General features: G+C 47.9%; 1 protein-coding gene across 7 annotated transcripts in view; it reads left to right on the top strand.

Moving 5' to 3' along the window:
• LOC148027458 (cilia- and flagella-associated protein 44-like) overlaps positions 1-26618 on the top strand; it is a 223066-nt gene that overhangs the window by 114726 nt on the left and 81722 nt on the right. For all 7 annotated transcript variants that reach the window (XM_087689155.1, XM_087689154.1, XM_087689153.1 and 4 more), the window contains 2 exons: positions 9081-9164; positions 9259-9360. In XM_087689155.1, the coding sequence (XP_087545281.1) occupies positions 9081-9164; positions 9259-9360 (186 nt within the window). The remainder of the gene's footprint in view (positions 1-9080; positions 9165-9258; positions 9361-26618) is intronic.

Genomic DNA, 26618 nt, shown 5'->3' with positions numbered 1-26618 from the left:
CCCAAGCGTCCTCCTGCTCCAAGTAGCGCTCAACGGAGAGACCTCTCGCGGCAGGTTCGGTCCACGTTCCCGGCGCGGTCAACAACCCCCTTGGTTAGGATCAGGCAGGCAGTCGGGGGTAGCTGAAGCTGCCTCTCCCTTCAGGCCTTCAACCTGAAGTATAGATATTCATTTATCTTTTAATTCATTGGTCAAACAAAGTCAAACAGTGCTCTAAAATCTGTAGCAAGCACAAACATTTCCATTGATCGTTTTTTATGTTGGCAAACTGCTAAGGAATGAATCATTCCTTTTGAATGCATCCAACACTCGATCCGGGGTGTCTTGCAACTTGGCAAGATCCCTTATATCCTGGGTTAGGGCGTACCCTATTAACCCAACTTGGTTAAACCTTAAAGTTCATTGGGTACTTCAGTTTCTGGTTTTTTTTAATCTCCAATTAATCTTCCTTACTCAAGAAGGATATCAAAGTATACATCCTCTTGCAAGATAACTTGCGTAAAGATCCGCCATCCTTGCGAGAATTTGGCCTTTCTTCTTGTGATTCAATCACAAGACCATATGACTCCGTACTTGCTGTGCAAGTCTCGCATCGTACTATGCGATAATGGAGTCACGAAACAATCCGTTTCAGGTTCTTTAAGCTGACGTTGTTAGACCTAGGGTTTCCTAGCTTTATTTTTTTGTAAGAATCTCAGGGACAAACCCTAGTTCCTTTTACGATTACAATTCACTGACCCTACATTGAGGGAATGTGGACAAGTATTTAAGGTATAGACGTTTCTTGGAATTTAACTCATTCCCAACGAATATTTCGCAGCCTAGGTATTTTAAGTTTATATCAACTTGGTTAACTCTAGAAGGTAATTTCGAGATTATTTCCACATGATTTGTTATCTATGTGTCAATTGACTTTTCAATCCTAAACTTTATCGATTTGAGGTTAGGTTAATTCTAACTAATCTTCCCTTTTCTTTGCGAACAAAACTCATGCTAAATAAGCAACCTTTTTCTTGCTAAGTTATGCAGTTAGCAACGATAATTTCATAGAGTTTATGCAGTTAGCAACAATAATTTCATAGAGTTTATGCTAAATAAGCAACCTTTTTCTTGCTAAGTTATGCAGTTAGCAACGATAATTTCATAGAGTTTATGCATCGTAAGAGTCCTTTCATGATTTGCACTTTCCATGATGATTCATTGTAAAAAGAATAGGGGTTAATAGTGCGAGATGCAGTTTTATACCTTTAGGCTTAACCGAAGTATACTACTTTAATGGGTAATAATCTAGCTCATAATTCATTTCAATGCATAAAGCTATTTGAAAAAAAAAAAGTACATTTATACTTTATTTATTTCGCATGTTCCATTAGATGTATTTCGTCGTGAATGACTAGGAAAAAAATATATCCTATTTCTAACAACTAACCTTGCGTGATTAAATTACAATGATATAAAATAAAAATTAAGAAGGAAAACCTGGTTTTGGGGTGAGATATCCACATGGATACTGGGAGATGACCCTCCCGCGGCTGCACCTTGGACTTTCTTAGGAGGCATCGCAATTGTAGTTTTTCAGACATGGAAGCAGCTTTACAACTCCTCCTTGGAATTTCACCGTTGCTCCCTTGCACTTCAATACTCTTCTTCTCTTTTTCGAGTAAAGGAAAAAAAAATCAAAGTACCAAGGGTATTTTGAAAAGGGTAAGGAACGGCTAAGGGTTTTAATCACGGGAGAAATGGGGAGTAATCCCTAAGTCCAAGAGAAAGGGCTTAAGGAATTTTATAAAGCACACGGTTTTTTTCTAAAGCCCAGGGGAAACATGGGAAAGCTAAGGGAAAAAAAAGCTAAAGGTTTATAAAACATGGAGGGGGGTGGGTTCCAAGGCCCAAGAGGAAGGGGCTTATAGGGGTTACCACCAAGGAAAAAAGAGGGTTTTTAAGGCCTACGGGAAAGGCTTAATGGGTAAAACATGGGGGTTCTAACACCCATCAGAAAGGGGGTTTTAGACAGGAGGGGGGGAAAAGGGTTTCAAAGCCCATAACAAAGGGCTTAAAGGTTAAGTCACGGGAGGTATGGAAGGGTTTTGAAAAGGCACGAGAAAGGGGGGTGAAAAGGGCCTTAGGAGGATTAAAACCGGGGGGGGGGGAGTATAGGAAGGGGGTCTTGGGGGAAATTTCAAGACACGGGGGAAATGAAAGGTTTTCGAAAGGCACAATAGGGGATGAAAAGGGTTTATACGGCCCAAGACAAAAGATTATTGATTTTAGCACTGGGGGGGGGGGGGGGGGGGGGGAGGGAGGGAAGGGGCTTGTTAAGCCCTTTGGAAGCTTCCCCCCAGGAAGCTTCCAAAGTTTCCCCACGTGGGGGAAACTTAACGGCGATGCGGCGTGACGGACAGGTGGCGGGCTTGCAACGGTAGGCAGCGGCTCCTCCCAGGCACTCGAGACGTGGCAGTAGCCTTCCCCTCTTTCCCTTCCGGCTTCAGCTCCTCCGTCAGGCGTCGAGGCAACGTTCCTCCTTCTCATGGCGAGGTCCTGGCAACGTCGTCCTCTCCCTTTTTTCCTGGCCTTCCCTTAGGTGGGGGTTTTTACAGGGAGAGGGAAGGGAATCCTCCCTCTCTCCGTGTCGCTGTGCATGGCGGCTGGAAGCGCCGAGCTCCACCAAGGAGCTTTGTCACTCATTCTATTTCCCTCCCCTTCCAGCACGACAGTCGGTTTGGGGAGGGGAATAATAAAAAAAATTTGCATTATCGTAGGCATTTATCAAAATTATCCATTGGAAGGGTTAGTTCACGCGAAGAGTAATGTAGAACTTTACAGACATAGTGAAGCATGTGAGGGAATATGTCTGCCTAGGAGTCACCTTCTCTAGCCCACATTTATCATTGAGAGGGGCATCAGAGGCACATCTGGCACGAGAATATGCAGCACTAGGGAACTCAAGAGTCAATGTGCTCACATACAGTTCCAAGAGCCCCACACCAAACTATGGCTGTTTGACATCCTAGTCATACCTACACTACTATATGGAGTAGAGGTATGGCGGTTGTAGCTTGTACCACATGCGTCTTAGCCCACTCACTGATCAAACTAGAGCAAAGAGGGATTATTATGATGGTTGGGATAGCATGGAAAGGCCATTGATCATGATGATAGCACGTATGATTAGGAGTAAGACCTCCAACCAACATCCCATTGTCACAGCAAAGCTAGGGGCAGCACCTATAGGTACGGAGGCACTCTTCAGGGCAATGATCTTTTGGCACAGATTATGGGAGCTTCTACAGCATAGATACTCCAAATTAGCACTAACTTGATCTAGACAACTAGCAGCATGAGGCGAGAAGAACTGTTGATTTTCACAGATGACTATTTGGATGCACCTACATGGTTTGGATATTGACCACCTTCCACCTTTTGATTATAGCCTTGAATGCCCTATACTTTCTCTTAGCCAATCAGAGTTGAACCAGGTGATTAGAGCTAATATCTTGAGGATTGAGATAGCAAGGACATGGATCCACCCACCACTCCCTCAAGCATGAAGCTCTACAAGAGTCATTTTTTTCTCCCTGATGACGGTTTCACTATTTAACCAGCATATATGGACACCCACCTCTCCCATATCATACAGGTTGCTATCAGACAAATTCACACCTCCTCACATAGGCTTCAGATGGAGACAGGTACAAGAACAGATACCTTAGCAAAGGATAGGAGTTGCCAACTTCATGGTCAAGAGCTTGAGACGAAGGAGCACTACATATGCAGATGTACGGTATACTTTGACATACGAGGATGGTACCGTTGCCTCTTCCGTGATGGTTTTGAACCCCTTCATTGCATCATGGAGTACAAGGACCAGAGATGCCTAGATCTTTTCCTCTTGGAGCTCCAAAGGCACCGCGCAGCACTACTGTGAGACAGGAGGCCAGCTCATCTAGAGGGACCCACACAAAGAGCAGTGATAGACTTTTTCCGCAAACTCGACCCTACTGACACTACTAGCCTAGCAGAGACAGAGCCATCCTACCAGACACCTTACATGCCACGTCGTGGAGTCACATTGGATAGAGCCATTTCCCTTCATCGAGCACGACGACCCCGTCTACCAGGACCACGTCCAAGGAGGTCACAACACAGTCGCGGATCCAAGCCAGTATCATGAGACACTGAAGACTCACCATCAAGCATATCAGTGAAGCAACTAGGAACTCCATCATCACTGAGATCATGTGCATATCTTAAGATCAGCTAGCAACCTATAGTCTCCACCACATTTTTGTACATGGTTCTATCAAATCTGGTTCTCCTTTTCTTTTCTACCGATGGGACAACAATACACATGGTTCGACCCTAGTATAGTCCCATTGTATAGTCATTCTCAGCATCATTTCATGGGCCACCCACTTATTTTTAATGTTATCTTTACCTTACTAATGAGATGACATTAGACGTGGTTTTATGCAAAGCATGACGCCCTAGAGTACCTACTTGGCGACATAGGCATGCCCATATACGTCACATTTGCTTCACGATTGCTCATTACAAATGCAGATTGGCACAGTGACTCAGTCAAAGGTAGCTTGCAGAGTCTTGGTGGATTCCATAGACTAAGGGGGAGCTACTCTACACTCTTTTAATATTTTTAAACCTAGTTTTTTCAGCTTTTTCATTTTTCCATACTTCTCATCCCAATCTACCATGTAGACCTACACATAATTTTATATATCTCTCTCTTCTTCTATGATGAGAGATGATACCAGTTGTATTGGTTATATTAATAGATTTTATCTTATCATTTCTCACAAATACTCTTTAGACGCCTCACACGGTGGAAGAAGAGAACATTCTTGGCCCAGCTAGAGCGAGACCTATATCAGTTATTCTTGAGCTAGGACTCTAGAGAGGCTTGGAGGCTTTTTAGAGAGCATTGCCCGACCACACCTACTACGTCCACCGTCGTATGGGAGGAGTATGCAACTAGTCTTCATACTGTGGAGAGTCAGCCACCTCTTCCTGACCCACTTGAGCCTTGTCCAGTGACCACCATTTTCTTTACAGAAAGTAGGGTCCGAGAGGCCATTAACAGACTTAGCAAAGGAAAGGCACAAGATCATGATGGATTAGTAGCCGAGCACTTGATCCATGCTAGAGATTTGGTGGCAGGATTCCTAGCTTACATGTTTAACATAGCCATGTGTGAAGGCCTACTAGAAAGCTGAAGCACGAACACTATTGTGCCTATCCTCAAGTCAGGGGACCTTACTCTACCCAGTAAATATCAGACTATCATGGTTGGGCATACATTGGCTAAGTTATATGCTTCCATCCTTGAGCATGAGTTAAGCAGGTGGGCAGAGATGTGGGGTCTTAGAGCACAGGGACAGGCTGGCTTTAGGAGAGGCTTCTCCACATTGGATCACATCCTCACACTTAGAGCGATCAATGAGGAGGGAAGGGTCCATGGCCGACGAACCTACTGTTGCTTTGTGGACTTCCGCAAAGCCTTTGACACAGTATCGAGAAACAAGCTGATAAATAGATTGCATACCATGGGAGTACCGAAAGAGCTCAGTTGGGGTATTTTGGCACTGTATGAGAGAGTTGTGGGCAAAGTCCGGACACCTGAGGGTCTTTTGGCACCTATTTACTCCACCATTGGGGTGAAGCAGGGATGCCCCCTCTCTCCGACATTATTTGGCCTGTACATTGATGGGTTAGGAGATCAGCAACTAAATTCACATGTGGATCTGAGGAGCTGGAATATGTGGATTCTTATACATACCTAGGAGTCTTATTCACAGGGCCCACCTTTTCTATGCGAGAGGCAGCAGATACTAGACTGACTCGTGGATACACAGCACTAGGTGGTTTGGAGAGGATGTGCTCGCAGATGCAATTCCAAGAACCCCGTACCAAGCTATGGCTCTTCAATATAGTGGTCACATCCACACTACTTTATGGAGTACAGATATGGGGGCCTAGTCTTGACCACCATAGTAGATCAAGGAGCACTTATGACGGATAGAGGTCGATGGAGAAACCCCTAGTGTCCATGATATCCAGGATGATCAAATGTAAGGCCTCAGTGCCACATGAGATCATCTGAGCCGAGCTAGCAGCTACACCGATTGTGGTAGAGGCCCTTACCTGATCGATCGCATACATACATAGCCTATGGGACTTACCTAGACACAGATATGCACGGTTGGACCTTGAGTCCTCCAAGCAGCTTGCTAGATAGGGTGATACTTCATGTTGGTATGCAGAGATGTTAGCCTGGTTTGAGCTGCATGGCTTTAGCATGGACAAGTTACTCCCCTTCCAGTACTCCCTTGATGCACCATCTCTTAATCTGAGCAAGTTAGAGATCCGCAAGGTCATCAGGATGGATCTTACCTAGCTGGATATCAAGCGGACATGGTTGATGCCAGGGCAGGAGCTAGGGACAAAGATGGCTTTCTACCGTGTGCATTTCCTTCATACTACAGATGATGGATTTATTGTTCACCCGAGATACATGGACACCCATCTTTCCCATGGGATCAGATGTACTATTGGCCAGTTGTGCACCTCCTCACATCAGCTAGAGATTGAGACTGACAAATATAGATCCATCCCACTAGAGGAGCGCATATGCCAGATATGCCAATTAGAGCCAGAGACAGAGGAGCATTATATTTGCCGCTGCCCAGCGTATTATGAGGTCCGTGGTTGTTTCCACTGTCTCTTTAGGGACGGATTTGGACCACTATCCAGAGTCATGGATTTTACCGATCAACGATGCCTTGGCCTCTTTCTTCTTGAGATATGACGGCTTCATGACATGCGCCTCAGGAGTACAACTGCCCCAGGACATCAAGGCCCTTCACAGAGGTAGCTCACAGACTTCTTTGCAAAGGAGACTCAGAGAACTTCAATATAGTTACATCCACAGTCCACACGAGAGCCTCTCTCACCGCCACAGTCCACACACAAACAAGGAGTACTGATTGATCGAGCTGTTCAGCTTAGCCAATCCAAATGTCCTAGGCCTCAGCACAGGCACCGACAACACCTTCATAGGCGGATACAAGGGATTATTGCTCGAGCTAGAGCTAGGTCCTCCATACCCACGAGATTGTACCATTTGGAGCTCATTGTTACTAGATAGAGCTCTATGTTTTACACATAGCTATAGTTAGTTTCCTTTCTTATTTTGCTTTGTGCTATATACATATTTTGCCCAGACAGTTGTACCATCATACACATGATTGTAACTCATGGTCTCATAGGTCATTTTGGCCTTTTGTAGGCGTTAATATATCATTTTATTTCTCTCTCTCTAAGTACTATAATTTGTGGTTGTAGGTGGGCCCCTCAAATGTGGTGCAAGTTATTACCAACAATGCATCCAATGTCCATGCATGGGCTGTTTGCTTGAGGCTAAGCTTCCTACGATTGTGCGGACTCCATGTGCAAGTCATTGTTTAGACTTGCTCATGGAGGACATCCGGAAGCTCAAGTGGGTGAAAAGGGTGGTCCACAAAGCTACATCAAGTGTCAACTTTTTCTTCACAATAAAGGTGAAGATGCTTATGATGTATTGCGAGCATAGCACACTCCAGTTTAAGAAGCCTTCTTCAACTCGGTTTGCTTACATGTGGTTGTTGCTCGAGCTCCTTTATGAGGGTGCAGTCCACCCTACACCAAATAGTGGTGTCCACTCTATGGAATGAGTGGGATGACCATAAAATAAAGGAGGCCAAAGCCATGCAGCACTTGCACCTCAATGAGCAATTTTGGCAAAAAGTCCATGCCATTGTTATTGTTGTGACTCCCTTTTATAGGGTGTTCCATATGAGTGATTGCAAGGGGTCCACCATAGGCCTTCTCATTCACTTCTCTAGAGTTTCATTGGTGAAGGTGCAGGCTTGCATGGTGATCACAAAGACGCGAAGTGCACATGCTCTACGGATAGCAAGGAGGAGATGGGCATAGATGTGTAAGTCCATCCTAGAAATAGCACAATCATTTGCATTTTCTTTTAGGCTCGAATGAAAGCATGCATGGTATTTCAGTGAGGCTATTCCATTTTGGCTTGATGAGGATATGAATCCTTGGTCTCCAGCACCCCTCAATGTTCATTTAGACTGAAGTGCTTATCTTATGTTATCATACTTTGAACTTTTCCTTCAAGGAAAATTGAATGCTATTAAAAACATCTCGGCAAATATTCTATCTTAAAACATGCATAAACGTAGGGTACGTGTGTATGGTGCGGGTGGGTTCCATCAAAGCAATACACCCACTTTGCACAAAGCCATAACATCTTTGGTATACCTTAGAAAATGCACAGAGAAGTCAGAAACGTGCTGTCGGGGGAACAGGTGGGAAGAGGGTGGAAAGAGACGGGAGAGGGGATTGGCAGGCTGGGCTGGGCAGGGATGGGGGTAGAGTGGTTCAAACCAAGGGGTGAGGGCGAGGGGCAGGGTAGGATGGAGAAAGGTAGGGGTGGGGAGTAGTGGAGCCCGGCAAGGGGAGGCAAGGATGCTGGCCACTGGGTCGTGAGATGGAGGATGGGGTAGGGCCCAAGGGTGGCTTGGAGCCCAAGGGTTCCGCTCCAAAAAAGGACCCAATAGGACCTAAGTCCAAATCTAGGGTCCAGTCCAAACAGGTCCAAAAGTCTCTAGAAAGTCAAAGTCACCTAAGATGACTTAGTCTACAGAAGTGAAGTAAACTTAACAAAAGCTTGTTCCTATGTTGCATACATAAGTGGTTTACATATTGATCCATGATTGCCAATCACGTGGTCAGATGGTCTACAAGGACAGACCATGTGAGGTGATCCAAAATGGGTAATTTCTATAATCTGAAAGTAGGTAGAAAGGCTGATCTTGCTCGTGCACTCAAACTCTCTGTGAAGTCTTTCCCATCACACAGTTAAGATTTTTATAGCTAATGTGGATTACCAAACTTTTTTTTTCTAGTATAATTATGCAGCCTACTCCAACCATTTTATTGCATAATTATTTCTCACCTATCACAAAAACAAACATCTACCTCTCTCTAGCATCTACATTTCTTTTTGGCAGGTTGAGCGCATTGTTCTTCATTCATTTCGGACAGGTTTGAGTGTGTCGACCTTTCGGACACTGAAAATTGACAAGAGTACCCTGGTATTTTGTTGTTTGAAATTTAGTTGTTTTAGATTGGACTTCATGCATATGGATTCTTTTGAACAAATGATTATACTAGTTGTTGGTCATGAAGGATGCTATTGTTGAAGCCAATGCTCACAAGGAGCCAGCACCTGCTCCTAGGGTATCTGTCTTAACTATGATCAAGGACCCACAACAAATTCCAGATGATCAGGTACTGGGATTTTGAAAACAATTTGCATTTCCCATTCTTTTCTTTCTTCTGTAAAAGATTAGGGAGTATCATGCATGTAGTTTTTAGAACTAGGTACGCTATTCTATAAAGTGCTAACGGAGTTCCTCTTGTGAGGTACTTGTAGTGAGTCCTCTCCACTTGTAGCCTATATGAAGGCAACATAATTTGGCACCCCACACATTGTGTGCTCATTTTTCCACTCGCTCTTGGTTGGTGCTCCACTCTTGGCTGTGTTGTTGGGAATATGTTAAAGGTAGCTCTTATGTGATTTTCGTCATTATTGAGCTGCTTTCCATTTGTCCTCATTGCCCTTGTTTATGCTCTACATTGTCTTGTTACAAGCACATGATCTTGTGATGTTGTGAAAGGACAGCAGTCATGTGACAGGACATGGCAAGAGGAAGAACTGTGGCAAGCTTGGGCAGTGTTGTGGGCTGGACACCAGTGGTTTCTGAGTTATGTCTGCTGCCTTTGGAATTTTCTCAGCTTATCTCCATGCTGTTGCTTTGATCTATCAATGTCTTCACACTTTCCTCGCTGTGACATTGCTGCACTGGCAACTGGTGCTGGCAGTTGGTGGTGCCAGCTTCGCACCTTCCCATGTTGTGCTGCACTATCGCTGTGGAGGCCTGTGCATTGCACCCTGCCATTGACCCTTTAAAGTCATGTTTAGCCCCTGACATTATAAACACAGCATAGAGGCTTTGAAACCTTAGATAAAGGCACATAACACCACATTCAAAGGGTTAGTGATTGAAACATCATTTTGTAGTACATTGAGTTTGGATGACTTTTCCTATCGAGTGATTGGTGTCACACCCCACTTGCAGCGCACATTTTGTTCATCCCTCTTTCCACTACTCAGCACTAATCATCATTGCCATTTTACATTCTTCTTGGCTAGTGCATGAGGTTTTCAGTCATGCCACTCCAGATGTTCCAAGCACGGAGGATTTTTCACCATAGAGAGGCTGCCACGAGCCTCTCAAGGCTTTAGCCATAATGGCTTTGAGTCTCTCATGAGGTGCTCTTTGTGCTACCCACATTGAAGCATCTTATGGATGGACAAGATATCACGGCATCTATCTCTCATTCAGGAGAAGGTATCCTTCATCTCGAATTGCAGATGCTTGGTGTATTTCCTGTGGAGGATTATGCATTGGCAAAGGCATAGTCTTGATGCCCTCATATTTCTTGAGGAGTTATAGGTGATAGCTGCAGGGAAGTTGCAAGTGTACGCAGATGTGGAAGTGCATATGGTTTCACTACAAGGATTCAATTGGATCCATTGTGAGCATGTATTCAAAGGGGGCTTCTCATCAGAGAGCTGCCTCACTGGCATCCTTTGGAGGATTCATCTACTTGTGAGCGATCTTATGGTAGAGGGACCCTTGGGGCTTCTTCCATCAATGTGAGCTTCTCCTAGCCCATGGCAGCATCTTCCTAATCCACCCATCAAAGGGGCTTATGACTATGTGATATGAGAAAGGACATCCCATGCCCTCCCAAGAGAGCAAGATAAGGCCATTCTTGGTTCCAGCTCTCCATTGACTTCTTTGTATTATTATTTTATTCTCTTGGTGCTCAACACTTATTGAATATCACAGGGGGAATTAGAAATACATATGCTACTCTAATTAGCATATCTATCCTACTCTAATTAGCATATCTATGCTACTCTAATTGGCATATCTATGCTACTATATAAAGTGATATTGCAATTTGATAGACCCCAAACTCAACTTCACTTGATGTAGGATCTCACGTGCAGGATCTCCAGACCAGCTTCACCTTGTCAAAATCCTAATTGATAAAAAGCTTGTCTCCAAGCTTTAGTGGCTGCCTGTGACAGCTATACCCCAGGCTAGGGTTTTACCAGCAGGCGGCGAATCAGACCTGACCCCTTTTAACCAAGGATGGAGCACTTATAGGGGAAGCACCTCCTAAGAGGGTCTGCAGGAATATTGACTCCTCTGGCTGTGAGATCAATACAAACAGGGGTGTTGCCAAAATGCAGCTAGATTGGGTGAAAATACAATATTGTGCTATTAGAACCCCCAATGTCGAGGTTTGGAGTGATAAGATGTGCTCTGGAGATGGCTATGGTAAGTATGTCCTCTCTTAAGCTAGATAAACGGTTCAAGATTTCTTAGAAGTAACACGTCCTCTCTCAAGCTAGGTAAATGGTTCACGAATGCTATGGACCATAGCTGAGCTCTGATACCATGTTGGAATAGAGAAGAGAAGAGGGTAAGAGCACGTCTGAAGCTACAAGAGTTGAGCAAGAGCAAGAGAAAGTGAGAAAGAAAAAAAGAAAGAAAGTTACATTAGCATCCACTAAAGGCCAAATTGGCCTATGAGACCAAAATTTTACATCTAAAAAGTCAGGGAATTTCCGAAGTCCCAAAATAGTTGTCATCTAATGCTATGACTAACTAAATGGAAAATAAACAATGAACAATACATAGTTGTTGAATACAAAATGACGTCTAAGCCAAATACAATGTGGAACTGCTCAAAAAGCACTCTCATTCCAAGATACCTATCATGGGTCTATCTAGCATAGAGAGGTTCATGATGGTAGTTGGAAAGGTATAGATGTTTTCAGCTTTGAGTTCAATGAGATAATTCCTATATGAGCTCTCCCCCATCACGTTCGCTGTGCTCCAACCCCCCGCTATCGCGCCAGTTTCCCCATCTCTATCCCACTACTTCCCCGTCCGCCTCCGCCTCTAATCAACCCCTCTCCCCTACTCGACGCCCCACAACGCCCCCCTGCCCCTACTCGATGCCCTACACAGCGCCGCCCCGCCCCGCCCTTGCTCGACGCCTCCGCCCCCGCCTACTTGGTCACGCCACCTGCTCGCCCTCGCTTGGAACCCCCCCCCCCCCCCAGTTTCTCCCTCCCTCTGCAGTAACTCCCCCCTCCGATAGCATAGTAGCGTGATAGGTACGTTCCCAGCAGGGACACACAATGGAAACCTATGGTCAGACATCGGCACACTCAGCGAGTGCCCCCTAGTCAAACACCTTGCACATAGTCCTCTCTGAGGAGCAACTCTTAGTCGTCCGAGCTAGGGAACTGGAGCTAATGGAAACAGTGATTTATGATCAGGTAGTAGGACATTCCCTAGCCAGGGCCTAGCTTCACGACTGGCTTCACTCCACATTGCACATCGGCACAGCGCAGATCATGGAGGCGGTCCTTTTGGGCCAAGGGATCTTCATGGTCCAGGTCTGCCGAGCAGCTCACGAGTTACTCGCCAGTTCACCATATCCGTCCACGAAGGGGGTCATATACATGGTCCCTTGGTACAGTGGCTTTACTGTGGATCCTTTGCACTCCACAACAGGTTTCTTTAGCACCCGGTCACCCTTCTTTTCCCCGACTTGGCGATTGAGTATCGCCAGTTGGTGGAAGACTTTTGACGACTCTTCGGCACTATCCTTCCCGCGTCTTTCACGGATGCAATGACAACAGCAGGAGTCCCAAAGGTACGGGTGGCAATGAAAGAGGTCAAGAATATCCCACAGTTCCTAGAGATTGAGGCAGGCGAGCACTCCTTTAGGTAGTAGGTCATTGTGATTGGGCAACCAAGGCAATGCCTGCACTGCCACGACTTTGGGCATCAAGCAGCAGGTTATACGCGTTTCGGAGCCAAGACGACTCCGCCCACAGGTCCGTAGGTGGACGCTGACGGCTTCACATGTGTCCAGAGACGACAGAGAGGGAGAAAGAAGGCAAGGGGGGGCACAACCAACTCCTCAAACCCAGTCTCTTCAGCAGGGCGCAGGCGAGCGAGCGATTCCCCTCGGCAAAGCACTCCACAGCCCCCCCCTATCCGTCCCACCCGACAAGACCGCAACCCCCCACATTCTGCACCCGTGCCATAGACTGCCTCGCCTGAGCTTCCATAGTCCCCTCACCCACCTCCCCCCCCCCCTCCCCCACCCGCCATGCATCTCCATCCATCCCACCATCCCTCGATCCGCTTCCCCCCCACCAGCCCCCCTGCCGAGCACCCCCCCCCCCCCCCGATCCACACCCAGGTCAGGTGAGTCCCCCTCGGACCCACCCCCCCCTCCCACAGCAAGTGATGAGCCACACACACCTACCTCCTCCGCACACCAGCAGTCTTCCCCCTCCCACACAACCAGCAGATCATCCGCCCCTGCCACCCGCCACACCTTCCCGAGACAAGCACAGTTGTTGCCACAGGATTTCTTCCGCAGTGGCCCATGGTCCTACCTACTGTTAGATATGATCAATGCCCCACCCTCATTAGGTGCTACCAATGATCCATGGTGCTCAAAGTTGTAAGGCCCCCATTATGAGGAGAAGCCAAATGTGAGCCCGGACATTGGTTGAGTCCTGACTTGTATATCAGATGAGGTCTATGTGACCGGATGGCAAAAAGGTGACTGTTGTGGGTCTAATCTTTGGGTTAGACGGAGTGGTTAAGCTGGTAGCAACTCGAGGCACATTGCATTGAGTTGCGTGGTAAGGGAGTTAAAAGGGGCCCCTATTGTGGGGTCCGGGGGCCGCGGAAGCGGCCCCTGGCTGGGGGGTCCCAGGGGGGCCAGCGGCCCCCCTGGCGGGGGTCCGGGGGTAGCGCCCCCGGCCCGATGGTAAAGGGAATATTCCATGGAATATTCCCTGGCCGACTAGTGGAGGCTCATATGGTAGGTCGGTCAGCAGGCCGACCTAACGACCTTCGCGGGCTATAAAAGCTAAACCCCTTCGCAGCCATCTAACACTCATCTTTCACCCAGTCAGAGTTGTTGTTCCAGCTAGCCTTAAGCTCTTCACCTATCTTCTGTCTAGATCGCCATCTAAGCTTCACACAGTGGAAGCGCACGGGTGGACAGAGCCATCTTTGTATCAGTTGTTTGGAGTTAAAGAATTTTACTGATTCTCCTCTTATCTGTTGTGTACTCTCTATCTCTTTCTCAGATTCTGTTCGCTGCGCCGTGTAATATTTTACATGGTATCAGAGCCCAGGGGGCTCTAGAGATCGGAGAGCGTGCAAGAGGCAAAGGCTTCAACAGCAAAGAGAAACGATGTCGACTCCGGGAAGCAGTTCTGGCGCATCAGGAAGCGGTGCAAGAGGTGGTGCTGCTGTACCGGCTATTCAAACACTGAGGATTCGTCCACCAACCTTCAGCGAAGGCAAGTTAGATGGTACAAACTACACCTTGTGGAAGTTCAAAATTACAACTATCCTTGATTCTTATGAGCTTCTGGAGACTGTGCTGGGGACTGACGCAGAACCACAGCCTACCCCCGACCCATCAAATCCTAGTGTGATGATTCCTCCGAATGCAGATCTTCTACGAGCTTGGAAACGAAGGAATGCAGATGCATTGTGTGCCTTAGTTACAAGCTGTTCTGACAGTGTTTTGACTCTGATTCAGCATACAACCAAAGCGTCAGAGGCTTGGAATGTACTAAGGAGTCAGTATGAAACACGAAACCAAACAAGGATTCAAAACTTGGAGAATCAACTAGCAGCGGAGAAGTTTGCTGAAGGAGAGACGGTTGAAGCATTCATCACTCGGATTAAGAATCTGCGCGACCAGATGGCTGGCGCTGGGATACAAAAGACTAGCGAAGAGCTAGCTCGGAGGTGTCTTCGGATTTGTCCACAAAAGTTTGATGGACTAGTAACTGCCCTTAATACTCAGGTGAGACCTCAAGCTTTGACTTTTGAGGAGTTTTGTGCATTATTAATGGAGGAGGAGTTGAGGCTGAAAGCCCGAGAAGGAAGCAACAATGGAGATGCTGCATTCTCTGCCAATGCAAAAGGCAAAGGTGTTTCCTCCACCAAAAATGATGGTGACAAAAAGAAAAAGGGCGGCAAGAAGAAGTTTCAAGGAGAGTGCTTCTACTGTAAGAAGAAAGGACATGCAATTGCAGATTGTCGTGTCAAGAAGGCAGATGAAAAGAATGGTACCCTTAAAACTAAAGGGAAAGAGACAGCCAATACGGCTGAAGCAGAGTTGGAATTATTCATGGCGACCATTGAGGAAGTGTGCTCCTCGGCGCAAGAAGAATCTACCACTGACTCTTGGGTGTTGGATAGTGGGGCCTCCCGTCACATGACCAACAAGAAAGGTCTATACAGTTCTATGCAGCCTCTACAAGAATCCATCACTGTGACGGTTGGAAATGATGCTAAATGCCCTGCTGCGGGCACAGGTACTATTTCTTTTGTTGCTGCAAATGGTGAAGTCAAAAAGCTTTCAAATGTGTTGTATGTTCCCGAAATCAGGAGAAATCTCTTATCAGTTGCTGCCATAACTGATCTTGGTCATGAAGTGAGGTTCAAGAAGACAGGTGCAGAAATTATTGATAGTGCTGGCACAATTGTTGGCAAAGGAGAAAGAAGGAACAACCTGTATGAGCTAAGTGCTCTTACAGCCACCGCTGGAGTGGGCACAAGTAAGCTTTGGCATGAAAGGTTTGGACACATCGGATTTGCAGTATTGAAGGAGATGCAAAAGCAAGGTATGGTTGCTCACCTACCTACAATAACTGAATTGAAGGAACCATGTGAAGCTTGTATGATGGGCAAGCAACAGAGAAAGGCATTTCCACAAGAAAGCAAGAATAGAGCACATGCTCCTCTAGAGTTGGTACATGCTGACTTGTGTGGTAAGATGCCTACACAGGCCTTGGGGGGATCTTCTTATTTTATGTTGATTGTCGATGACTACAGTAGGAAGATGTGGGTGTACTTCCTTCGTGATAAGGCTCAAGCTTTTGGTAAGTTTAAAGAATGGCTAATACTTGTTGAGAATGAAACAGGGAAAAGTGTGAAGAAATTTAGAACAGATGGTGGTGGTGAGTTCAACTCAAAGGAGTTTGAAGGCTTTTGCAAGAGCAAAGGGATCAAGCGTCAATTGACGACGCCTCACACACCTCAGCAGAATGGTGTTGTGGAACGCAGGAATCGTACCATTGTGGAGATGGCAAGATGCATGCTAAAGGGCAAGGGATTGCCTAACCATTTTTGGGCTGAAGCTGTTAATACTGCAGTCTACATTCTAAATCGGAGCTACACAAAGGCTCTCAAGGGAAAAACACCTCATGAGGCTTACACTGGTAAGAAACCATCTGTTTCACATTTCAGAATTTTTGGATGTGAATGTTATGCACATGTTCCAGATGAGAAGAGAAACAAGTTACAACCAAAAAGCAGAAAATGTATCTTCTTGGGTTATAGTGATGAGCAGAAGGCTTACAAGTTATATGACCAAGAGGCAAAGAAGATCATCGCGAGCCGTGATGTGGTGTTCAAGGAGGAGCCGCATACAGTGGAGGAGGAAAAGGCAAGGTCTTCCACTTTATCATCAAGCGAAGAAGTAGTCCACTATGAACCTGTCCCGAGAGCTATCCCTATCCTTAAGGAGAAGGAAGCATCATCTTCAGATGATGAGGAAAAAGTTCACCAACCTGACATCACCCCACCGGAAAAGCCATTGCCGCGCTGGGTGAAGCAGCTCTATGACCACAATAATCCTATGCCTGCATCTGTTGAGGAGAAGGCAGACGGACCAAGGAGGTCTCAGAGAATAGAGGAGCAAAGGAGGGCTTCTGCTCACATAGTCAACATGGCCTTGATGGTTGAGATTATGAGAAAAGTAAAGGAGCCAACTGACTTAGAAGAAGCACTTGCAGATCCATCATGGAAGGCTGCTATGCAGGCGGAGTATGACAGCATAATGAAGAATGACACTTGGGAGCTAGTGGATCGGCCAGCAAAGCGGAAGATTATTGGCACCAAGTGGATCTGGAAGGTAAAGTACAAGGCTGATGGTACCTTAGAAAAGTACAAAGCTAGACTGGTTGCCCAAGGATTTTCACAAGTTGAAGGGTTTGATTTTCAAGAGTCATTTGCCCCAACTGCCAGAATGACCACTATTCGCACGGTACTTGCAGTGGCTGCCCACAAGAAGTGGCCAGTGTACCAAATGGATGTTAAGTCAGCGTTCTTAAATGGTGACCTCAAGGAGGAGGTGTACGTGGCTCAGCCACCAGGGTTTGAGGCCCCCCATTCTGAGAACAAAGTGTGTAAACTGAAGAAGGCATTGTATGGGCTGAAACAAGCCCCCAGAGCATGGTACCAGCGGATAGATAGGTTCTTTTTAAACCTAAACTTCAAAAGATGTGCCTCAGATGCTAACTTGTATGTTTACAGGGATGGTAAAAAGTCTGTAGTGATTGTCCTATATGTGGACGACCTTCTTATTACAGGTGACTATGAAGATATGATCAACCAAACTCGAAAGGCTTTGAGTTTTGAGTTTGAAATGACAGACTTGGGCTTGCTGCACTATTGTTTGGGGATTGAAGTCTGGCAAGAGCCAGGAAAGATCTTCATCTCTCAGAAGAAGTATGCATGGGAGATCTTGAAGGCATTTGGCATGACCGAGTGCAAGGAGATAGCTACACCTATGGAGGTGAATGTAAAGTTATCCGTTGAGGATACATCAGCACTAGCAGACATTGGGAGGTATAGGAGGTTGGTCGGCAGTCTAATCTACTTGTGTAACACCAGACCAGATATCAGTTTTGCTGTTGGTGTTTTGAGCAGGTTCTCAAACAAACCTCATGAGAGTCATTGGAAGGCTGGGATGCGGGTGCTCAGATACTTGAAGAAAACTCTTGACTATGGTATCACATACAGTTTCGGAACTTCTCTTGTGGGGAACTGTGACTCAGATTGGGCAGGAGACATTGATTCCAGGAAGTCAGTTTCTGGTTATTGTTTCTCTTTGGGTTCAGGAATTTTCTCTTGGATTAGTAAGAAGCAACCAACAGTGGCATTGTCTTCTACCGAAGCAGAGTACAAGGCAGCTTGTTTTGCTGCATGTGAGGCCGTATGGTTGAGAAGGATTCTATGGCATATGGGAGTGCAGGATGAAGAACCAACTGTGCTGAGATGTGACAATCAGAGTTGCATCGCCATTGCCAAAAATCCAGTGTTTCATGCACGCACCAAACATATAGAGATCCAGTATCACTATGTGCGTGATTTGATGGAGGATGGGATAGTGGAATTGGTCTACTGTCCAACAGAGGAGAATGGAGCAGATATCTTCACCAAAGCACTTACGAAGGATCTGCTTCAAGTTCATCTTCAGAGACTCGGCATTGGGCCGAGGAGATAGTTCACCTATGGGTGGACATTGAGGGGGGGTGTTAGATATGATCAATGCCCCACCCTCATTAGGTGCTACCAATGATCCATGGTGCTCAAAGTTGTAAGGCCCCCATTATGAGGAGAAGCCAAATGTGAGCCCGGACATTGGTTGAGTCCTGACTTGTATATCAGATGAGGTCTATGTGACCGGATGGCAAAAAGGTGACTGTTGTGGGTCTAATCTTTGGGTTAGACGGAGTGGTTAAGCTGGTAGCAACTCGAGGCACATTGCATTGAGTTGCGTGGTAAGGGAGTTAAAAGGGGCCCCTATTGTGGGGTCCGGGGGCCGCGGAAGCGGCCCCTGGCTGGGGGGTCCCAGGGGGGCCAGCGGCCCCCCTGGCGGGGGTCCGGGGGTAGCGCCCCCGGCCCGATGGTAAAGGGAATATTCCATGGAATATTCCCTGGCCGACTAGTGGAGGCTCATATGGTAGGTCGGTCAGCAGGCCGACCTAACGACCTTCGCGGGCTATAAAAGCTAAACCCCTTCGCAGCCATCTAACACTCATCTTTCACCCAGTCAGAGTTGTTGTTCCAGCTAGCCTTAAGCTCTTCACCTATCTTCTGTCTAGATCGCCATCTAAGCTTCACACAGTGGAAGCGCACGGGTGGACAGAGCCATCTTTGTATCAGTTGTTTGGAGTTAAAGAATTTTACTGATTCTCCTCTTATCTGTTGTGTACTCTCTATCTCTTTCTCAGATTCTGTTCGCTGCGCCGTGTAATATTTTACACCTACAAGTTGCAAAGCGTAGAGAGTTCCCACTATCTGTAGAGGTGGGGATCTTCGTGGTTCGTAAGTCAAGGAGGGGCAAGGTCCATCTACTAGCACCACCGGATGGACCAAACTACGCCTTTTTTCTTCAGTCCTCTTACTCAGGGGAGTGGACGACTACACAGATTGAGGATTGAAAGAGTCAGGTGGCGGATCACATCTCCTAGTGGATGGGAGATGAAGAATTAGCATTGTTTGCACAACAGTGGCCAAGTTGCATGATGGACATTAACTGGTGGGCTGGTGCTGAGATCCCACACGTGAGCATTATCTTTCGAACCCCTCCACAGTGGAGAGCTCCAAGGGATGTGATCAAGTGGCCCCCAGCACAAGCGGCCCGTTTCTACCAGTGTACGGAGTCGCGATTCTCAACATGGCTGATAGATGCATTGATAGTACCACCTGGAGTATCTATCACCCCAATGGTCCGGCCAAGGGCCACCATGGGGGACTGGAGTTCACTATCCAGACTGGTGGCAAAGCGCACTTGCATGCCTCACAGTTTCTCCTCCTCATCAGCAGCATCCACACCAAACAGATGCCTGTTCGGTCAGTCACAGATTTCCCCATGAGCTTACACCTTGCATCTTGGAATGTGTATACTCTCCACTACAGTGTGGCATGTGTTTCTAGGAAGTTGATTGTTCGGCAAGAGTTGCAGCTTGCCCTTGCAGGACAGATCGACGTCTTACTTCTGCAGGAGCACAAGCTCACCCCCATCCAGGCCGAGCGGGTTGGGAAGGTACTTCTGGGCAGCTCGCACACTTACTGGGAGCACGCCATAGGTGCCCACGGTATTAGTGGAGGTGTATGCACCTCTATTGTCCCGAGTCTCACCGCCTGTGTACGAGACTACGGGACGATAGTGCCCTCTCCCCCCCCGCTTGCCCCACCCAGCAAGACCACAGTCCCCGACATCCACCACCCGCGCCACAGACTCCCTCACCTAAGATTTCACAGTCTCCACACCCACCTCCCATGGATCCCCCATTGACCCTAGCCCACAACCCCTCCCCCCCCCCCCCCCCACACCCATCACATACCTCCGACCACCCCACCATCCCTCGATCTTTTTCCCCCCCACCACCTCCCCTGCCGAGCACCCCTTCTAATCCGCACCCGGTACAGGTGATCCCCCCTAGACCCACCCCCCCTTCTCCCATAGGAGGTGATGATCCACACACGCCTACATCCTCCTCGCACTAGCAATCTTGCCCTCCCCACACAGCCACTAGCTCATCTGCCTCTACCGCCCATCACACTTTCCCGAGACAAGCGCAGTTGTTACCACAAGAGTTCCTCCGCAGTGGCCCATGGTGCTACCTGAGAGTAGTGGAGCACGGAGAGTTTTCACTACCTCTAGAGGTGGGCATCTTCGTGGTTCATAAGTCAAGGAGGGGCAAGGTCCATCTACTAGCACCACTGGATGGACCAAACTATGCTTTTTTCTTTCAGTCCTCTCACTCAGGGGATTGGATAATGACAGAGATAGAGGAGGAGGTGAAGAGTCAGGTGGTGGACCTCATCTCCTTGTGGATGGGAGAAGCACTAGCTCTATTTTCATAGCAGTGGCCAGGTTGCATGATGGACATTAACTGGTGGGCTAGTGCCGAGATCGCACACTTGAGCATTATCTTTCGAGCCCCTCCATAGTGGAGAGCTCCGATGGATGTGATCGAGTGGCCCCTGGCACAAGCGGCCCGTTTCTACCAATGTACAGAGTCATGACTCTCAGTATCGCTGATAGATGCATTGGTAGTACCACCTGGAGCATCTATCACCCCTATGGTCCACCATGGGGGACTGGAGCTTGGCGTCTAGACCTACGGCAAAGCGTACTTGCATGCCCCTTAGTTCTTCCTCCTCATCAACAGCTTCCATACCAAACAAATGCCTGTTTGGTCAGTCACAAGTTTTCCCATAAGCTTACACCTTGCATCCTAGAATGTGAATAGTTTCCGCTACAATGGGGCACGTGGTTCTAGGAAGTTGATTGTTCGACAGGAGTTGCAGCCGGCCCTTGCAGGATGGATAGACATCCTACTTCTACAGAAGCACAAGCTCACCTCCGCCCAGGCCCATCGGGTAGAGATGGTTCTCCCAGAGGTAGGTCACACACCTATTGGGAGTACACTATCGATGCCCATGGCAAGAGTGGAAGCATATGCACCTCTATTGGCCCAAACCTTACCGCCTACGTACGAGATCATGGGGCGATTGTGGCAAGGAAGGTTCTATGGTTCAGGTTGGATATTGGGGACTCGTGCCTCGGAGTCCTCAATGTATGCACCCCCACTGAGGTCAAGGCACACAGCAGGTTCTCGGCGGAGATTGCAGTAGGACTCCCAGAGGTGGACTCCTGGATTGTTGGTCAACAACCTGGAGGCCTTAGAGGACCAGCAAGGGAGAGGCAAAAACTACCAGGGCATGGCTGGGGAGGAGCAGGAGGCATGGGAGGTCTTCCTACTGGCAGTAGGAGCTCACGATGCTTGGAGAGACCTAGCTTTCCATAGGAAGAAAAGGTTGTTGGACTTCTCGTGGAGATACAGGCGGCCAAGCGGAGTCTTGTTGGAGTAGTTGGACAGGTTTTACGTGGGAGAGTGGGGATGCTCTCGCGGAGGCCAAATAAGGCAGTTGGCTGGCACCACTCTGTCCGATCACTGTCCGGTCCTCCTGACACTTGATCCTCCAGCATCTTCCCTAGGTACACGATCCTGTTGGATCCTTGACTCGATCTACAGGAGAGAGGAGGTTAAGAGACAGATTGAGTAGATTTGGACTAGGAAGTGGAGCAGGAGGGACTGGATCGCAGAGGAGGTTGCAGAGGTCCTAGCCGAGTCGAGCAGTATCTGCCTACATGCCAGGCAGCAGTGTTGGGAGGAGGAGAGAGCACTCCGGTGGGACCTAGCAGCCACGCAGAGATTAGTACAGGAGGCACCAGGGGATCCCATCCTCCACGCACAAGAGGTGCACGTATGAGTAGTCATCGCTAGCCTAGAGGACAGGGCTCGGAGTTTTCATTCTGCACATCAACAGCCTTCTGGGCGCAGAAGGGGGACACGATATGCAAGGAGTTCTTTCCGGGACACCAGCCCCGCACCTCAGGAGAGTAGATACATAGCCTTTGGGATCAGTATGGGAGGATTCGCTCTAGCCCAAACGAGGTGATGGAGATTCCCACCGATTACTACAAACACCTTTTCCAGCAAGAGACAGTCTCAGCCCAGAGGACAGTGTTGCAAACAGTAGGTCTAGGATCACATCCCGTCCCTCGTCACAGAGGAGATGGGACGCTCCCCCCTAGCCCCCTTCACAGAGAAGGAATTAGAGGAGGCTTTCCACACACAGGACGGGTAGAAATGCTCGGGAGAGGATGGCCTCTCTAAGGATTTCTTCACCACCTTCTGGGAGGTAGTGAAGGACGCCTTATTACTGGCTTTCTAGGAGATTTTCAGCTCAGGTCAGATGCAAGGGAGTTTATCGGCAGGTCTTATCAGTCTCCTTCCCAAAGGGGTAGACCGGTTGGAGCTATCCTAGTGGAGACCGATCACCCTGTTGCCAGTTGCCTATAAGGCACTGGCAAAGATGATTAGTAGGCGACTCCGCCCCATGCTTCCAGACATCATTCATGACACATAGACAGGTTTTGTTCAAGATAGGAGCATCCTAGACAATGTCTTTACCTTCTTTGAGGTGACAAAGTGGGCCCAGCACAGTGGTCAGGAATTGGTTGTACTACTCCTAGATTTTGAGAAGGCTTATGACAGGGTGGACTAGGACTTCTTGGAGTGCACCATGGAGAGGTTTGGCTTCCCCCATGCATGGATCCATGGGGTCTCCGCACTCTACAAATCGGCCACCAGTAGGGTTCTCATAGATACCACGAGAGGGGAGAAGTTTCGGCTGGAGAGATTGGTACGGCAAGGCTGCCCACTGGCCTTGTATTTGTTCCTACTCTTTGCAGAGGCGATGTCTCACTTCCTCAAATCACGTGTGAGTGGGTTATGCGGCCTCCGACTTCCAATGAGAGAGGAGATGGAGTTGTTAGACTCAGAGTATACAAATGATACATCACTTTACATAGAGGACGATGTGTTGATGTTGGAGAGGGTGAGACTAGCTCTCGAGGTATTCTATACTGCAGCAGGAGGGAAAATCAAGAGGCGGACGTCGGTTGGTTTCCTTACAAACCCGGACTCCAGTACGGAGTGGGGCGTCCACTTGGGATTTAGATGGGTGTGCAAAGGGCAGACCGTCTGCTACCTAGGATTCCAGGTGGGACTCGACATCACCCCCGCTCAGCAATTTCTCCCAGTCCTCAACTCTATTCAGAGGAAGCTGACCTATTGGAGTACTGCTCGCCTCTCCCTTGCGGACCGAGCCCTGGTGGTCAACCAGGTCCTCCTAGCAACGGCTCGGTACATCGCCTCATGTTGGTGCTTCCTCTGGGCCGGATCGAATGGTTCTAGGGACTCTTGGGCCAAGGTGGTGTGGGCGACCATCATCCAATATCGGTCAGAGGGAGGGCTTGGTATCATTGACCCAAAGTATCAGAGTATGGCCCTTTGTTGCAAGCTTGTAGTCCATGGTCTCACACTAGGAGGGCAGACCTAGAAGGTCCTACTGCAGGAGGGCCTCCAAGAGTGCAGACCGAGGCTTAGCAGGGATTGGAGACCGTCCTTGAGATGGATCTTCTGGATGGCCCAGATCACCCCCCCCAAATCCCCCTTCCTACGTAGCTTACTTCGTGTGTGGCAGGGCCTCCGTAAGGCCCTAACTCAAGAGCCCCCCAGGTTGCCAGGAGGAGATAGACCGTCAGCCGATAATTAGGGACCCCCAGGTTAGACATTAGGAGGGGGTATAGATCGGCAAGCGCCCCCACATCCAGTGGGCTGGTTGGGAGGCCAGCCCAGCTTGCCGGACAAGACCTGGCGGGAGGTGTACAGTTTGGTGAACAAGGAGGTGTTGCAACAGGCATCAAGTTGCCAGAGAGGAGTCAAGTTGAGGAGAAGGGAGATTGACACAGCAATACCTCAGGAGTGGCTTGGCCCCCCAACACGAGAGCCGGTAGAGCTCGGGGAGGTATGGGCTACTAAGTTTTCACCGACAGGTATCTCTCTACAGGTAGCAGGGAGAGTGGGTGGCGCCCCATAGGGGACTTTCTTCACCATTCAAGAGGGGGAGCGTTTGGCCCTTGACAAAGGGCAACAGGATGAGGGGATAGCTACGCTTTTGTGGAGGAGGAGGAGGATGGTGGGCCTTCAAGGAAAGACATGGCGACTTGACCCCTATGTTTTCTGGAAGGAGCTCACGGAGTGGCGCCTTTGGATCTGGGAGGGCAACCACTTGATGAGCTAGAGTGGGATCCAGGACAGTAGCTATGGCCGGCCACTACGGTCGCCAAGAAGCCACTGAGGTTCTTGGAGTACACAACCAAGATTGGCAAACATATGTTGATGCAGGAGGACATGGATTGGGCTCCGTTGCGTAGCAGGTAGTGGGCAAAGCACAGCATCATGGATGCTTTCCAACGGAGTTTCTGGCACCACCTATGGGACAGCTAGAGGCCGAGAAGGGTATCGTATTTAGTATGGTTGGTGGCACATGGAGGCCTAGCGGTAGGGAGTTGGTTAGCCCAGATGCAAAAGGATAGAGGGTGTAAACGCTGCACACAGCAGCTTCTCAAAACTCCAAAGCACTGCCTCTGATCGTGTGAGGCGACGGACATAGTGTGGAGAGGAGCATGCTGCATCCTCCGCCACATAGCACCCAGCCTTGGATGTATCTCATGGGAAGCTTTCTGTTAGCAGGCAGTCAGCCAGGGTCGTTACCTTTTGTATGAGGCTGAGATATAGGACACGATCTTTCTTATTGAGGCTGGGTCATGCGCAATAGCCGGCTTGGAGAATCTACCCATCCGCCAAGTTCTGGAGCCCACAATAGACCACTCGGAGGTATGGGAGATTGTAGGGAGTCTCGCTGGATGGCATATCTGGAAGGCGCAGTGTCATGAGGCTTTGGAGGAGAGAGATTTTTTGCACAGGTCACTTTGATAGAGCTCTGGACCTCCATCATCCACTCCCTTCGCAGCTGATGGGACCAAGTGCAGGGTGAGTCTCGAGCTCATCAGGAGCTCCGTCTTCACTTCATACGCACTTGGGCTTGTCTGGACTTGTTTTTCGTGATGCAGGCAGGCAGCCCCAAATGGCGATACACCCCCTCCTCCATGGCTTCTTGCCCCCCATCCCCCCTAGACCGCCCTAAGAGGCCTGTATATTTGATCTTTCTGTGACTTTGTATCAGCTCCAGAAGCACTTCTTTGTATTCAAGGTTTTTCTGAAGTGATATAATTAGCCACACTTTATTTGCAAAAAAAAAAACTATACCGATGGGCAATGCCTTTTTGCTTCAAAAATTTATTCAGCAAAGAAGATATGTATTTGCCCCTCAATCCTAATGGAGAGTCTTAATTCGACAGCTAGATTGATTTTCCACAATTGCAATAAGAGCTAAAAATGCATCGTACACATTTGACTTTTTTACCAACGAATAGACCCAACAAAAGCGATTAAAGTCATCAATGAAGGTGATGAAATAATAGCATCCACTCAATGACTTTATATGCATAGATCCACATACATCCAAATGCACAATCTCTAACCGGACTGTTACCTTAAAAGCAACATCACCAGGAAAAGAGAACCGATGCATTTTTTCCAAAATGCATCCCTCACAAATAAACTCGGGAGGTCTCTCCAAGAGAGGTAAACCATCCAACATATGAGTACGCTATATAAGCATCAAGCTACCACAGTTAACATGCCCCATGCGAGCATGCCATAACTCTTCTTGTGACATAGCAGGAGTGATAGTAGATGCCAGATAGACTAACTCATCAATCGAATAAGCATCTAACTCATAGAGTGTATGATATAATGTACCATTCAATACCAAAGTCAAGAATTTCTTATCCCTGACCATGCATTTGGCATCATAAAATGTGAGTTGCATTCCACATTTTGCTAAAGAAAAAATGGACAACAAATTCTTCTTTATCCTTGGCTCATATAATGCATCCTACAAATGGAGAGTAGAACCATCAATGGCTTTCAAGACAATCTCTCCAATGCCTCTAACAAGATAAGATGCATTGTTGGCACATTGTACATATTTGCCAACAGGAGATGCAACAACAAAGGTAAATAAATCCCTGCAGGATGTAATGTGCTTAGAAGCACCACTATCAAAAACCAAGTGCTA

The sequence above is a fragment of the Lygodium microphyllum genome, chromosome 12 (assembly GCF_053477565.2).
Source record: "Lygodium microphyllum isolate KBCC chromosome 12, Lygodium_microphyllum_v1.1.10, whole genome shotgun sequence".
Classification (NCBI taxonomy): Eukaryota; Viridiplantae; Streptophyta; class Polypodiopsida; order Schizaeales; family Lygodiaceae; genus Lygodium; species Lygodium microphyllum.
Note: the sequence above shows the minus strand (reverse complement) of the source record. Positions and strands in the feature narration are given on the sequence as shown.